The sequence below is a fragment of the Thunnus thynnus genome, chromosome 11, assembly GCF_963924715.1.
Source record: "Thunnus thynnus chromosome 11, fThuThy2.1, whole genome shotgun sequence".
NCBI classification, from domain to species: Eukaryota; Metazoa; Chordata; class Actinopteri; order Scombriformes; family Scombridae; genus Thunnus; species Thunnus thynnus.
In genome coordinates this window covers 15,987,360-16,001,502 of record NC_089527.1, presented here as the reverse complement: position 1 = coordinate 16,001,502, position 14,143 = coordinate 15,987,360, and the positions used below count along the sequence as shown (strand labels likewise).

Genomic DNA, 14,143 nt, shown 5'->3' with positions numbered 1-14,143 from the left:
AAAAATTACTCCAGCACTGAAAAAAATCCAACCATGTGCTGAGATCCCTGAAGAAATTTAATAGCATGTATCAAGTGACTTCATAGGAGAATTTATATCTCCCCTAGGCGACATTAAGTCAATGGAAGACTTTATATCGACCAGACGGGCGATAAATTAAAGGAAAAAGCCTGAATAAATGAGTGGAGAGACATAAGGAATGCAGATGCTTCCATACAGGTGCACTGAGCATGGTACAATTAAACAATTAACATCCAATCATGCTCTGTGGCATGCATAAATATGCTGAGCAGGCTCAGTTGATTCTGATTTTGTATCAAGATGGCAAAGAGGAAAAGATCTAAGTGACTTTGAAATAGGCTTCATGGGGCACGGATGGCAGGAGCTTCAGTCACAAAGACGGCTCAGATGGCCAGTGTTTCAATCGGAACAGTGACTAAAGTGACACCTGCATTTAGATCTATGGGAAAGACATCAGCAAATAGGGTCGGAAATTGTGGTCGACAGCACACATTTGATGATACTTGTGCATTAGTGCGATATGTAAGGAGAAACAGAAGAGCAACTCTTCCTCAGGTGACTGAGAATGTCAATTCAGGACGTGATCAGACTGTGTCAGCAAGAGCAGTCTGTCGACAATTACACAGAGAGGGATGTTATAGCAGGGTGGCAGTGCATAAACCCCTCATTACAAAGATGAATGCACATTTGAGAGTTCAGTGGTGCAAAAAAACATAGGCACTGGTCTACAGAGATGTGGAAAAAAGTGATATGGTCAGATGAGTCATCCTTCACTATATTCTAGACAAGTGGGCGAGTGCATGTGTGGCCTACACCAAGAGAGCAGTACAGGTCTGAATACTTGACCCCTACAGTGAGGGGATCTGGTGGCTCTGTTATGCTGTGGGGGGCATCTTGCTGGCACGGTTTGGGTCCACTTGTCCCCTTAGAGGGAAGGCTCACTGCAAATCAACACATCATCACCTTTATTCTATGATGAAACATTTCTATCCTAATGGGAGTGGTCTCTTGCAGGACGACAATGCCCCCCATCCATAGGCCACGAGCGGTCACTGAATGGTTAGATGAATATGAAAATGATGGGAATCATATGGTATGGCCTTCTCAGTCACCAGATCTCAACCCAATTGAGCACCTATGGGAGATTTCGGACCGTTGTCTCATACATCGCCCTCCACCACCATCATCAAAACACCAAATTATATCTTTTGGAAGAATGGTGTTCATCCCTCCAGTAGAGTGCAGAGACTTGTAGAATCAATGCCAAGGTGCGCTGAAGCTGTTCCGGCGGCTAGTGGTGGTCCAACACCTCACTAAGACATTTCATATTGTTTTTTTTTCCTTTACTTTGTCACCCGGCTGCATATAGGAAACTATATCTCCCCTATCAGCATTCCCAGGCCTACAAAACATTTCCCTATAAAGTTATACATTACCTATGATTTAGGTAGCTCATAGGCTGCTACTTTCTTGACACATAATAAGCCTACGTTTTTCATGCGTTTATTAATCTATCAAGCTCCTAAGGAGTACACTCCTATGGGATTTTGAAATTTAAGCTTTGCCCTGGTTTTTAATGTTAAATTAATGTTAGGTTTCTATTTAAGAAAACCGCACATTACCTCATGCAAACCAACCAGTATTTGGATCCGCAAAGGGAACATTTTCCTCTCCTTTCCTCAATAGTCTGCTTGCAGGCCACAGACTGTTCTTTCTTTCTTCCTTCCCTTACCACTTTGTTATTCTATTATGTTGTTTGTTAAACCGCCTCTGTGCCAAATTGAAATGATTATACTGGTATTGATCGGCAGGCGGCGCCGTCCATTCATAATCCTACAGTTGAAAACCGGTTTTCTCTCCATGAGGCGCGCAAACACACACACACACACAAGTTTACTTAGGTCACGTTTGGGGACATTACATAGACTTACGTTCATTTCCTGGAGAGTTATCCTAACAATAACCACTACTTGCCTACCCCTAACCTTAACCTAACCATAACACTGACTAAAACATCAGTTTTTTTCCAAGTTGGGGGCACAGCTTTTGTCCCAGCTAACTGGTCTTAAGTCTGAAATTTGTCCCTGAAAGTAGCCTATGAGAGAGACACATACACACACACACACACACAAAACCAGGCTGTGAATAAATTCCAAGATTATTATCTCTGCATCTCAGCCTTTTTGTATGTATTATACACCAACAACTGTCATTGAAGCAAATGTCAGACATTTAACTACCTTATAAACTTTGTTAAAAAATGTTGTTACACTTCTGCAATTAAACATTATAATAATTATAGGAATTAAATGTGTAGATTAAGAAAATTCATAGATGTTTAAGAGTCGATACTTAAACACATACACACACATCCAGCTAACCTTACTTTCCTAAACATCTATAAAGGTCTCATGGGGGAAAAAAACAACTGTGATCTTTAGAATGTGCTCATTAAAAGCTAATTTGTCTGATCTTTTAGCCACAAACAAAATTGCGATGGGAAAAAAAAGAAGATTTCAGACAAGAACAGTTATCCAGCAACCTCAGTAACATGTAAATGTGGTGTGAAATTAGCACATTGTCACATAACATCCCAGTTTTCTGTATCATCGTTCTCTCCTTTGTACATTATTCTGTCTAAAAATACAACTGAAATCATTTTTAAAAAGAAACATGTTTATTAGTGTCTTAGCACAATGATTGCAGAAACATAAAAAAACAATCTCCAATTTAACACATTCATAATAAAAACATACATAAAGCCTCAATTTTGGATTTGTTTCAATAAATTGATTATGGTTATTCTGAAAAGGTAAGATTTGCTGAAGGGAAATAATCAACACAACTTTCAGATGTCGGATCCATTTTCCACCAATTTTGCCACCTCAAATGAATACCACGAAGGAAGCAGATTTTAAGGATCCAACAACTGTATGTACTTAAAAATTTCCACTATTTGGTCAATATTTGGCTTGCAGGCATGCTGAAAACTCAGGTCTATTATTTAGTACAGTGACTTAATGCCAGAAAAGGGTTGAGGCACACTGACAGTAAGCAGGGTGGGTCTAACAACCTCGCCCCCCCCAGGTAGCTTGTGGGAGTGCCATGTTTGTTTGGTTCAGTCCTCCAAAAAGCCTCCATTAAGGAGTATAAGGAAAAAAACAAAAAAAAAAGAAGCTATACGGTAACCAACATGGTGTGAAGCTTCCATGACTGCATCTTACTCATGGCTCTTTGCTTTTGGCACAAAACATCAACTACCCAAGCTCTTCAACCTTTCTTCTTTGCAGACTTTAGCAGGCGGCAGACCAATTATCAAAGCAAAATCAAACACTTTGGTGAATTGACGATTAACTGTGTGTCTAGAAGTGTCAAATCAGAGTGTTTGCATGGTGTTGGTCAGCAGTTCTATTTGTAAGCGCAGTTTTTTTCACCTCATTTTAAAATATTGTCATGACACAATTAATTGCAGTTTATTTAGTGTGTACCTAGAAGCAGAACCTCTGAAGAAGGTCTAAAAGTAAAAGAAAAGCACATACCACAGTTCGTCTCAATTTATCTAAGGCAGGTGACTCTAAAATGAATCAAATGAACCACTGCCTGAAATGTGCAGCTTCTCATGACTATTAAGTAGCACTCTGGTGTACATTCCTTATTTTCAGGGTGAGAGATAAGAAAAGAGAAATACACCGCACAGCTATTCCCAGCGTGTAACTATCATATATTAATAGTGCAGGATTTTCCAAAGAACTTCTCTTGGACATGCTGTCAGCTGTGCAACTGAGGAACAAAAAGGCAATGAGGATTTGGATCGTCTGCAGTATAAAGGTAATATCAGCAGAATGCCGAGACAGTGGTACTGTTAAGACACTTGGATTTAAGAGGGAAGGATCCACTAAATGATTCTGACTTTTCACTGTAAGTGTGTGCGTCTGTTTGTGTGTGTGAGAAAGAGAGAGAGAGAGAGAGAGAATCATTCTTAGTAGCTTCCATTTAGCATAGCAAACAAAGTGAAGGCAGTATCTGTGATCCCATGGTCCATCTCCATAAGACTGCAGTATAAAGACTGGATGATGCTCCCCAGTCTGAACAATCTGACTGAATATTGTTTTGGTGCAGAGAGTGATTGGCTGGCTCACATTTTGTTGAAACACTCCTTTGCATTGGACCACACCTGGATTCCCTGAGACAGTGAAAGAATGACAGAACAAGAGCAATTTAATTTTGAGACAGACAAGACAGTCTTTTAGAAAAAAACAAAAACAGATGAGGAGCTGAAACTGCTGAAGAATCAACTTCCAAACGCCTGGCATGATTAAGTGGCCAAACATACAAGAACAAACAAACTGTGGGAAACAAAAAAAAGCCCCCCCACACATACCTTCTTACACATGCTGATCTGCATAATGGCATAGCTGATTAGTGCTTCGCGCAAATCTTTGTCCTTTTGCTCCTTAAAACGTTCGATGTCTTCCCAGGCTGTTCGCACAAACTCTCTGATGACACAATTGCAAACAAAGACACATGCTGCTTAGTCATTTTATGTAGATGTGGTGGGTAGGAGATATGATAGATGTGGAACAACTGAATAAACAATGCGGTAGATGGCTTGTTCCTTCTTCATGTACTTACTAGTTCCTGTTTTTATTAATCTATACAATAATGTTTTTTTGTTTTTGAGAAACATAAAATAGAAATACTGATATCTTTTTTTCCTTTACATTGTGCCTGAATTTGACTCTGGGCCACCAGACTAATGATTAAACTCATCAACTTTAAGGTAACAACTAACACTTAGTGCTCGGAGCTCTAAGAAAATCATCAGGTTATGTTTACTCCTGTTATTGTTAATGCTGTCTCAAAAGATTCAATTACCTACAGTTACAGTGTGTTTCAAAGTTGTGGTGACACCCTTGAACTTTTTGGTATGAGGGTCGTAACAGGTCAAACTGTCAGACTAAAAACCAGATAATTTCCTTTCAGACAGAGGGGGAAAAAAAAGAGTGTGAATGTGACTCGACATCTAGGAAAGATAATTTAGAAGGCAGACAAATTAGATAAAGGTTTAAGTCTGATTAGTCGGTGTTGAGCTTACTGGGACTCTGTGTTCTTCTCCTTGAGCGATTCCTCTCCCTCCTGGATACTCTGCTCCAGGGCTGCCAACCTGCTCTCCCTCTGCTCCTGGCTCTCCTGGCCAAATAGTTTACTGGTCATCCCCTTCAGCGAGAATACACGCACCGTCTACAGACACACACACACAAATTCAAATATAGAATAGAATAATTATTTCATGCTACTGTATTAGCTTTTTTAAATACTTGCCTAATGATGTTGACTAATTTGAAGTGCTTGTGTGTAAATGTGCAATAGACATAATATGGTCAATGTGTGTGTGTGTGTGTGTGTATATATACCACGTGTGTATGAGCCCAGGATGTGTATTAGAAAGTGAGAGATAATGAGCAAGTGTGTGAGTGTGTTACCCCAGTCACCAGCTCTTCTTTCTGCTGTTTCTTATACGCAAGGTCCTGAGCTGCTATTTCCAACTCATACTGGATCAACTCATGTTTCCTACATACTGACCTTAAAACACACACACACACACACACACACACACACACACACACACACACACACACACACACACACACAAAACATGCCTTTAACTCTCTGGACCATTTTCCATATTGACACATTTTTCCAACCAAAAAATAATCCTAAAAAAACGATTCACACCATGAATGTACCCTGATAATATTACACCAAACGGTCAAACATAAAATCTGCCATCATGCTTACACTACCACCCTACCATCTGCTGCAGGTCTGGATGATATGGTCTGTTAGATAATGTTTTAAATATGCTAAAAAGCATTTGCATTAGCGCTGTCGCATGCTGCTTTGTTTTGAATAAAGATAAAGAACAAAGGCGACATGAGGCGCAAGCATATGATTGGATAACAACGGTTGTTTTTTTTTTAACGGACAGCTTCAAACACACTTGGGGAAAGCTGCGCTCCACCAGAGCCTAATGTAATTGAAGGCTGGCGTTACAGAAGGTCATCAAAACCACTATGGCAGGATGGATACTCATGTATGATCTTTTCATATTAATTTGACTTAGACGCACGGGGTGAGATTTAATCTGTCTAACTGGAGTTTAGCAAAATTAATGAAAAAAAAAGGCCTCTTGTCTGGGCTGATATAGATATGTATCACACTCTTTTAAACACACAAACACATACGTACCGAACAGCCTCAGTGTAGAAGAGGTATTCTTTCAGTTGATCTGCATAATGCTCTTCCTCCTCTAGAATGTCATCTATTGATGCAGCGTACCTGAGCATATACACACAAAGTCACATTTGCAAGTGAAATGAATTTAAAGAAAAGCATTGTATGTGACAGTGTGCATTAATGTGTGTGAGAGGACTGACGTAGTGTAATAACTGATCCATTAGTACTATTGTAAACATGTTTAGGTGCGAACTAGTGTTCGAGTGTGTGAGAGGGGTACAAGAGTTTAAGTACACTGTATCTACGCGACTTGTATGCGTCTTCTACTCACGTGTCCATGTGGTGGCCGGCACTCTGTAGTCCATCTCCCATCTCTTTCTCTATAGCACTCCACTCACTGGAGACACAACAATACAGTCTTACATCACTTGAATACCACAACTCTCTCTGCTTAGTGGTGCTTTTCAGTGGTTCAGACAATAAGCCTTAAGAGGGTTTCTCACATGAACTGTAAGTCAATAGACTGAATGGTGCTTTGTGTGACACCATTTACTCATAAAGATATCCATATTATTCCTCTTGAGGTGTCAAAAAATATATATCTAAAAAAATCATTGTGATTATCAGCAAAGCTTCTCAAACACACAACTCCCCAAAGATGTGTTAACAATCATACAGAAACAAAATAAATGGTTGAAATCAAACATGGTTCAATGAATGCGGTAATTACCCTACTATTGAATGCATTAGCATGGATACTACATGTAGTACAGATATACCTCAGTTTCCTTATGCTAAGTTAAGTTTTGATAAGTCAAAAAACCACAAGTCCTTACGGAGACATAAAAAAAAGAATTGTAAGAAATTATGTTAAATGGTATAAATGGTAAGGTTTACATACAGCAACTACAGATAGGTGACGAAGGAAAAACCAAAATAAAGTGTCTTAGTGGGGTGTTGGGCCACCATGTGCCGTCAGAACAGCTTCAATGTGCTTTGGCATTGATTCTACAAGTCTCTGAACTCTATTGGAGGGATTAACACCAGTCTTCCAAAAGATATTCCCTCATTTGGTGTTTGGTCCAGAATCTCCCATAGGTGTTCTGTTGGGTTGAGATCTGGTGACTGTGAAGGCCATAGCATATGATTCCCATCATTTCATACTCATTAAACCATTCAGTGACCCCTCGTGCCCTACGGATGGGGGGCATTATCATCCTCAAGAGATCACTCCCATCATAGGATAAAGGTGATCACTCAGTGTATTGATTTGTAGTGACCTTTCCCTCTAAGGGGACAAGTCGACCCAAACCATGCTAGCAAAATGCCCCTCACAGCATAACAGAGCCGCCGGATCCTCTCACTGTAGGTGTCAAGCATTTAGGCCTGTACTGTTCTCTTGGTGTAGGCCACGCATGCACTCGCCCACTTGTCTAGAGTATGATGAAGGATGACTCATCTGACCATATCACTTTTTCCACATCTCTGTAGACCAGTGCCTATGTTTTTTTGCACCACTGAACTCTCAAATGTGCATTCATCTTTGTAATGAGGGGTTTATGCACTGCCACCCTGCTATAACATCCCTCTCTGTGTAATTGTCGACAGACAGCTCTTGCTGACACAGTCTGATCACATCCTGCATTGACATTTTCAGTCACCTGAGGAAGAGATGCTCTTCTGTTTCTCCTTACATATCGCACTATTGCAGAAGTATCATCAAATGTGCACTGTTGACCACAATTTCCGACCCTATTTACTGATGTCTTTCCCATACAGGTGTCACTTTAGTCACTGTTGCTATTGAAACACTGGCCAGCTGAGGAGTCTTTGTGACTGAAGCTCCTGCCATCCGTGCCCCATGAAGCCTCTTTTAACGTCACTTAGATCTTTTCCTCTTTGCCATCTTGATACAAAATCAGAATCAACTGGGCCTGCTCAGCATTACATGCCACAGAGCATGATTAGATGTTAACTGATTAATTGTATGATGCAGTGCACCTGTATAGAAGCATCTGCATTCCTTATGTTTCTCCACTCATTTATTCAGGTTTTTTCCTTTAATTTTTCACCCATCTGTATATTGGTCAAAGGTAACTGGATACAGTATATGCAATAGATGTCTACTCATTTTAACTTATGGCTTGCTAGTACTATATTTTATGTGAATGCCAGGCCTCCTCTTGGGCCAATTATTAATGTAGAAATGCAATAACATCAGAGCATGTGTTTCTCACCTGAAGACTCTGCCATAGTTACCGTGGACCTTGTAAACTCCATACAGCCTGTCTGCCACTCTCTAGGATAAACATCATCAGTTATTATGAGCATAGTTTGACAAGAAATGCGGATGTAGAGTGGAGTTTGTTCTGTTGTCATGAGAGTATGTCAACAGTGTGTTGATGCATGCAAATACTCACCGCTCGCACCCTGAGCAGTTGAGAGATGACAGTGTTCAATTCATCACTGTAGTGTTTGAGCGCCGTGAATCGTCTGGAGGAAACAACAAATGGATCACACCTGAAACTGCTTCTCTGTATCTCAGCAATTATTTGTGTGAAAACAGAATGAACACATTGTTTTAAATATGTTGTTCAAATCCATTTTCATATTTGTTTTTATGAATACTCCCAGAGCTGTATCAATTAAAAAAAAAAAAAAAAATCTCCTCTTATTATACATCTCATTAACTTTTTTGCCACCGGGATCAGTACCATTTAATTCAGTCTACTCCATAAAAACTTGTCTTGAAAAACCATTTCATGATAACTCAGTAATTTGTGTACGTCCTACAAAAATGTGGCCACGCAAACAAATCAAAGAATAAACTTTTTTTTTTTTTTTTAGAAAGACCACCCATGTCTATTGTACACTTACTTGTCAGGGTTCTTGACTCTGAAACTGGCACTCAGGGACTTTAGTCTGGAGTCAACCTGGTAGGGAACACAAATACATTTACACTGTTTTATTTTGCATACATCATAGAGGAGAATCTGCGAAGAGGAGCTTTTGATGTGATCCAGTTTGCCTATCATAAAACACACCATGTGACTAAAACAGACAACATTAGTTAACAAACATAATTCTCTGTCAAGCAAACTGAATGGATGTTCCCGAAACAGTTAAGATACAAAATAATATCCAGGAAATGAAATGGAAGAGATAAAGCACCACTAAAACAGTGCATACTGTTTACCTTGTCTTGGAAACCAGTCTCCAAAACCGCCTCCCTCCATCCCTTCTCCTGCGGAAAGATGATTGACAGAAGACAGACAGGGTTATTAGTCATGTTGGGTGTATCCTGTGTGCCGCACTGGTGTAAGCATGTTGCTACAGGCTACAGGGAGGGACGATGAAATATGAATTTAGATGTTAGGTTTGAAATTGAATCAAATGGTAAAACTACACAGAGGGATTTTTTTTTCAAATTTGGAAAGTTAACCAGGGGAGCAGTTATTTTCTCCTTTAGGTAGATACTGACAGCTTAACAGCAGATTAGCATTATGTTACTAGGTATTCTACCTGGTGTGTGCACGTATTAGCTCTGTGGAAACAGCCTCTCACCAACGCAGCCTCTTGTATTGTTTTGTCATAGTGCAATTATCAGTTTGACATCCCTGCAAGACTTGTGTGTGCGTGTGTGTGACTTCATATGTATGGCAGAAAATGTGCTTGGATGCTAACCTCTGTGAGAAAGAGGAAGAAGATCTTGTCATTGGAAAGGACAGGGTGTGATGCAACACGCAAAAGGAAGTTTTCCAGGCCGACTCTCCGTCGCTCAACAAAGTCTGGGTCAAGGTTGTCTGCTGACAGCTTGTGCCACACGAACTCTGCCTACAAGAAGCACAATCCAGGGTGCAACCAGAGTTTAACACTGTACATGATCCCAATAAATACATGCATACATACAGAAAGACAGGGGGAAAACTGAATTAATGTCATGAAGGTGTGTGCCCCACACAGAGGGATTTTTTCTATCACAAACTTTCAGGTCCTATAGTGAATCAAAGGGATTAATTATACCCAGCAAATATATTATATCTAATTAAACTTTTTAAAAATTAATATATGTAGTGTATTACTCACTCTTTTCTCTGGTAGTGGAGGGATAATGATGTAGGGGTAGGTGACCAGGAGGTATGTTCTGAGCAGCTCAAACTCACTGTAACGTCTCCACAAAGTGTCAGGTGTGGCCGGCGTACCCCCATCTGGGACGGCTTCAGCTGGCCTGCAGACACAACAACAGGAACAAACTATCTTATGCTCAAATTGTAGAAATGTTATGAAAAGTAAGCTATTGTTCTCTTTCAGGGCAACTTGAGACACACAAAGAGCACCAAATTCAATCTAATCTTGACTTTTCAAAGGGCTTCCTCTGGGAATATTGTTTTCCATGAATCGTATTATCTTTGAAATGATTCTGCATTGATGCACAAAACTCCTTAATTGGAGTTCAGAGGGATACCCGCTACAAGCATTGGAGCCAACTACGCACCTCCATCACTGCGTTTAAATCATTATCTTTGGGAGGAGAACAGAGTCTGACAAGAAAGCAAAGTTAGTGACTGCATGTGATGTTATCAATGCCAGCCATTGATGTTGTTTTGCTTAACCAAGTTTAATTAACCCACCCTGAGAAGCGTGCACAGAATGCGGTGTGCAGTGCTCAGACAAATCATGTTTTTATCCTCCCCACTGACAAAAGTTTTGCTCTATGCACAGCTACGGAGGTGTGTACATACTCAAATATAATATAACAGCTGTGCTGATTTTAATTTATTCTATTTGGTTGATTGTCTTTCAAAATCATTTTGTAATCAAACTGGAACACCTGTAGCATTGAAACTGAAACAAAAAATGAGGTACAGTATCTAGAGATTACTAGCTGTTGAAAGTAAGCCAAGCTGCATCCCTTCAAAGACGTATTAGCTTAATTATTAATTAACCTGTGAAATAAAATTGTGCAGAGACAGGAAGTTATCCTGTGTAGTGTTAATAAAATGTGGGCGTAAGAGGTCCCACTCCATTTTTCTTGCTACACTGCTGTTTTTTTTTTTGGAACAACCACAATTGACTGAAACATCTGCATAAAGCAACCTGAAAGTTGTTGTGGTGTTTAATAAACAGAAAAAGATCATCAAATAGCGAGATAAAAGCAGATGTTCTTGTTTAGGACCTACCGTGTTTCTATGAGGTAGACAGTATAGGTTTCCTGCATGTTTACCGTGTTCTTCCCCATTCTCTTTTCGGCTTCTGCCACATTTATCTCCATTTTCCTCAACAGAGCTGTCCCTCTTTCCACCATCTACACAGCCCCCCAAAAAAGATGAGAAGGAGAAAAGAAGACAATCAAGTGAAAGTCTGAGAGGGAGCATCAGAAAATAATAACACCAGGTGAGCAGACAGGTGTGTGAGAGGACAGAGAATGGTTGTCAGGGACTGAGAGAACAAAAACAGACACACAGGCATGAACAGATGCACACATTTTCTACTTAAGATGCTGTAACATAGTGCTTGTTTACACAGGGTATGATAGGCGTGTGCAGGTCACAAGACAGGACAATTCTACCACCAACAAACTATTGCAGAAAATCGATACGGAAATTGTCCTCTGTCACTAGAAAACACGGTATTTACCAGTGGACTAGCACAACACAACAAAGAATCAGGCTAATTTAAAGCAAACATAACTTTAGCCTTAGCGTTAACTAAGTTAAGTTGACTTGCTAGCTAACAAGCTAACGTCAGGAGTAAAGTTTTGCAAAGTAGCTTCGAAACAAAAGCAACGGTTGCTCACATTATAACTTTTAAGTGACCTTGCAGAGCTAACGCTAGCTACGTGTAGCTTTGAAACGTTTCATGAAAATGCAAAACAGCTTTTTTGAACATTTTAAAAGGTGATAGTAAAAGTCTCCATATGTCACTAACTCCACCTAGCTAACATTACGTTAGGCCTGTTTGGGAAAGTTTGCACCAGTGAAAACAGGCTTTCTAAATCTCCGAAAGTGCTTCACAGAAATAATGACAAAAGTTAAGACCGTGTTTATGATGTTGTTCTCTGATTCCGTTGAGGTGATGTCGGTGTTACCGATCACAGCTACTTCTTCGTTACTTCCAGAGTCTGCCATCATCATCTGGCTGCTGCCGTCAGCTGAGCTGGCACAGCGGATTGACTCGTCTGCGCATGCGCCAAGGGGCTGAAACCAGGGAGTGACCATAATGATCCAATTTAATTCATATCACTAATATTCGTTCTTAATATATAAATGACTATGGATTTACATCTCTTTTCTATAACCTACATACACTGAAATTTGAAATAAGATCCTGTAACACATCAGAAATACTTTCTTTTCTTTCACACTTTAAAAAATCTGTACAGTTATTTCCATTTAATTGTTGCGTAATAATTTAAGGATCCTTTCTCTCATCTCAGCATCAGTTTTTCGTGGGTTTCTTTTACAGATACTGTATACTTAGTAAGGAGTCATCTTTGAAAAATAGGTATTTTTGTATCCCTTATTTATTAAGATGTTTTGTTTTTTATTTTGTCTTTATTACTTTTATTGCGCGTGCGTTTCATTGATCAGGACACTTTATACAGTGTCCCCACTGTATGACGCAACAGGAAACCTGCCGGAAAACAGTGTTAACTAACTAACCACAAGTGGTAAAGTTTTTGGTCACTTTGCTGTTTCTCCTGCAAAAACAATAAAATTAACAAAAACAAAAAACAAAACAAAATAAATTTGTGAATAAAAATTAAAACAAAAAAGTAACGTATGAATGAATAACAATACATAAGAATAAAAACAATATAATATCAGAACAATCTCTGGCCCATATAAAAATAAATAGATAAATAAAACAATATGCCCTGATATATCATGCAGTAATGCAGGTAGAGGTGACTGATTAGATCAAATGTTGAGACATCACCTTGCATTTTTTCTGAAATTGTTGTAACACTGCAAGTGATCCTATAAAGTGTTAAAGAAATTCAACACAACAAAATTATAATTGTGTTAAGAAATTCAACGCAACACAATTATAATTGTGTTTAAGTATGGGTAATGCAAAATCCATGGGATCGGCCCACATGATTATGGTACACACATTTGAAGCAATTACTCCTTCTATGAACAATTCCCAAGTTTCTATGCTGTTGCAGTGCTCACTAATTTAGTGAACCCATTAACCTCCTCTGGCATCATTTGCATCTTTGACACCTTTCTTTAGCAAGGCTGACATCTACTGGTGGGACATTGGTAAAGGATTTGTTTATTCCCACTTCCTTTCCAGAACTCATACTTCGGTTTGATGTTTGATTTTTAATTTTCAGTAACTTTGGAAAATATAGAAAATATAGCCAGGAAATATGATTGATTTGAAATATGATCATTACTAATTGATTCAGAAGTTTAGTAAATGTTTTGCCCCCAGAATAAGTAGTTACAACAGAAGACAGTGTGACTTATTTGCTGCTGACATAACCTGACCAGTGATCCCAGACCAATGCACACCCATGCTATGAAATACACTTTAAAATGAATATTACAAGGGTTTTTTTCATATCAAAAAGTACTGGACATACACCATCAATAAGAAAGTACCGCAAGTTGAAATCTTCCTGACTTTTTATCAGAGCTTTCATAAAATATGAAAAAGGTACTATAAATGATGGATTTCCTCACTATGGTGATATTATTGGTCCCTCTCTCATTGGATGTAGATGGTTGTGGGCCAAGATGTGAATGACAGCGGTGCGGTGTGCCTCAGGCTAGTAAACAGCACAGAAACACGGCCTTTTAGTTCCTGTGGTCACGCTGTTGTGCAACGTTTAATGTTTAAAGAGAAGGGTGGAGCAGCATTTAGTAAGGAAGCA

General features: G+C 39.3%; 1 protein-coding gene across 1 annotated transcript; it reads right to left on the bottom strand.

Annotated features, from left to right (window-relative positions):
* Nucleotides 1-2,676: 2,676 nt before the first annotated feature.
* On the bottom strand, nucleotides 2,677-12,491 carry LOC137192557 (sorting nexin-4-like). Its single transcript, XM_067603342.1, has 14 exons — nucleotides 12,297-12,491; nucleotides 11,439-11,563; nucleotides 10,345-10,486; nucleotides 9,943-10,092; nucleotides 9,455-9,502; nucleotides 9,136-9,191; nucleotides 8,679-8,751; nucleotides 8,496-8,557; nucleotides 6,590-6,655; nucleotides 6,271-6,360; nucleotides 5,505-5,604; nucleotides 5,117-5,262; nucleotides 4,403-4,517; nucleotides 2,677-4,204 (listed from the first exon to the last, which is right to left on the bottom strand). Exons 1-14 carry the CDS (start codon nucleotides 12,474-12,476, stop codon nucleotides 4,157-4,159), a joined length of 1,401 nt encoding a protein of 466 aa, XP_067459443.1. The 5' UTR covers nucleotides 12,477-12,491; the 3' UTR covers nucleotides 2,677-4,156.
* Between the last annotated feature and the right edge of the window lie 1,652 nt (nucleotides 12,492-14,143).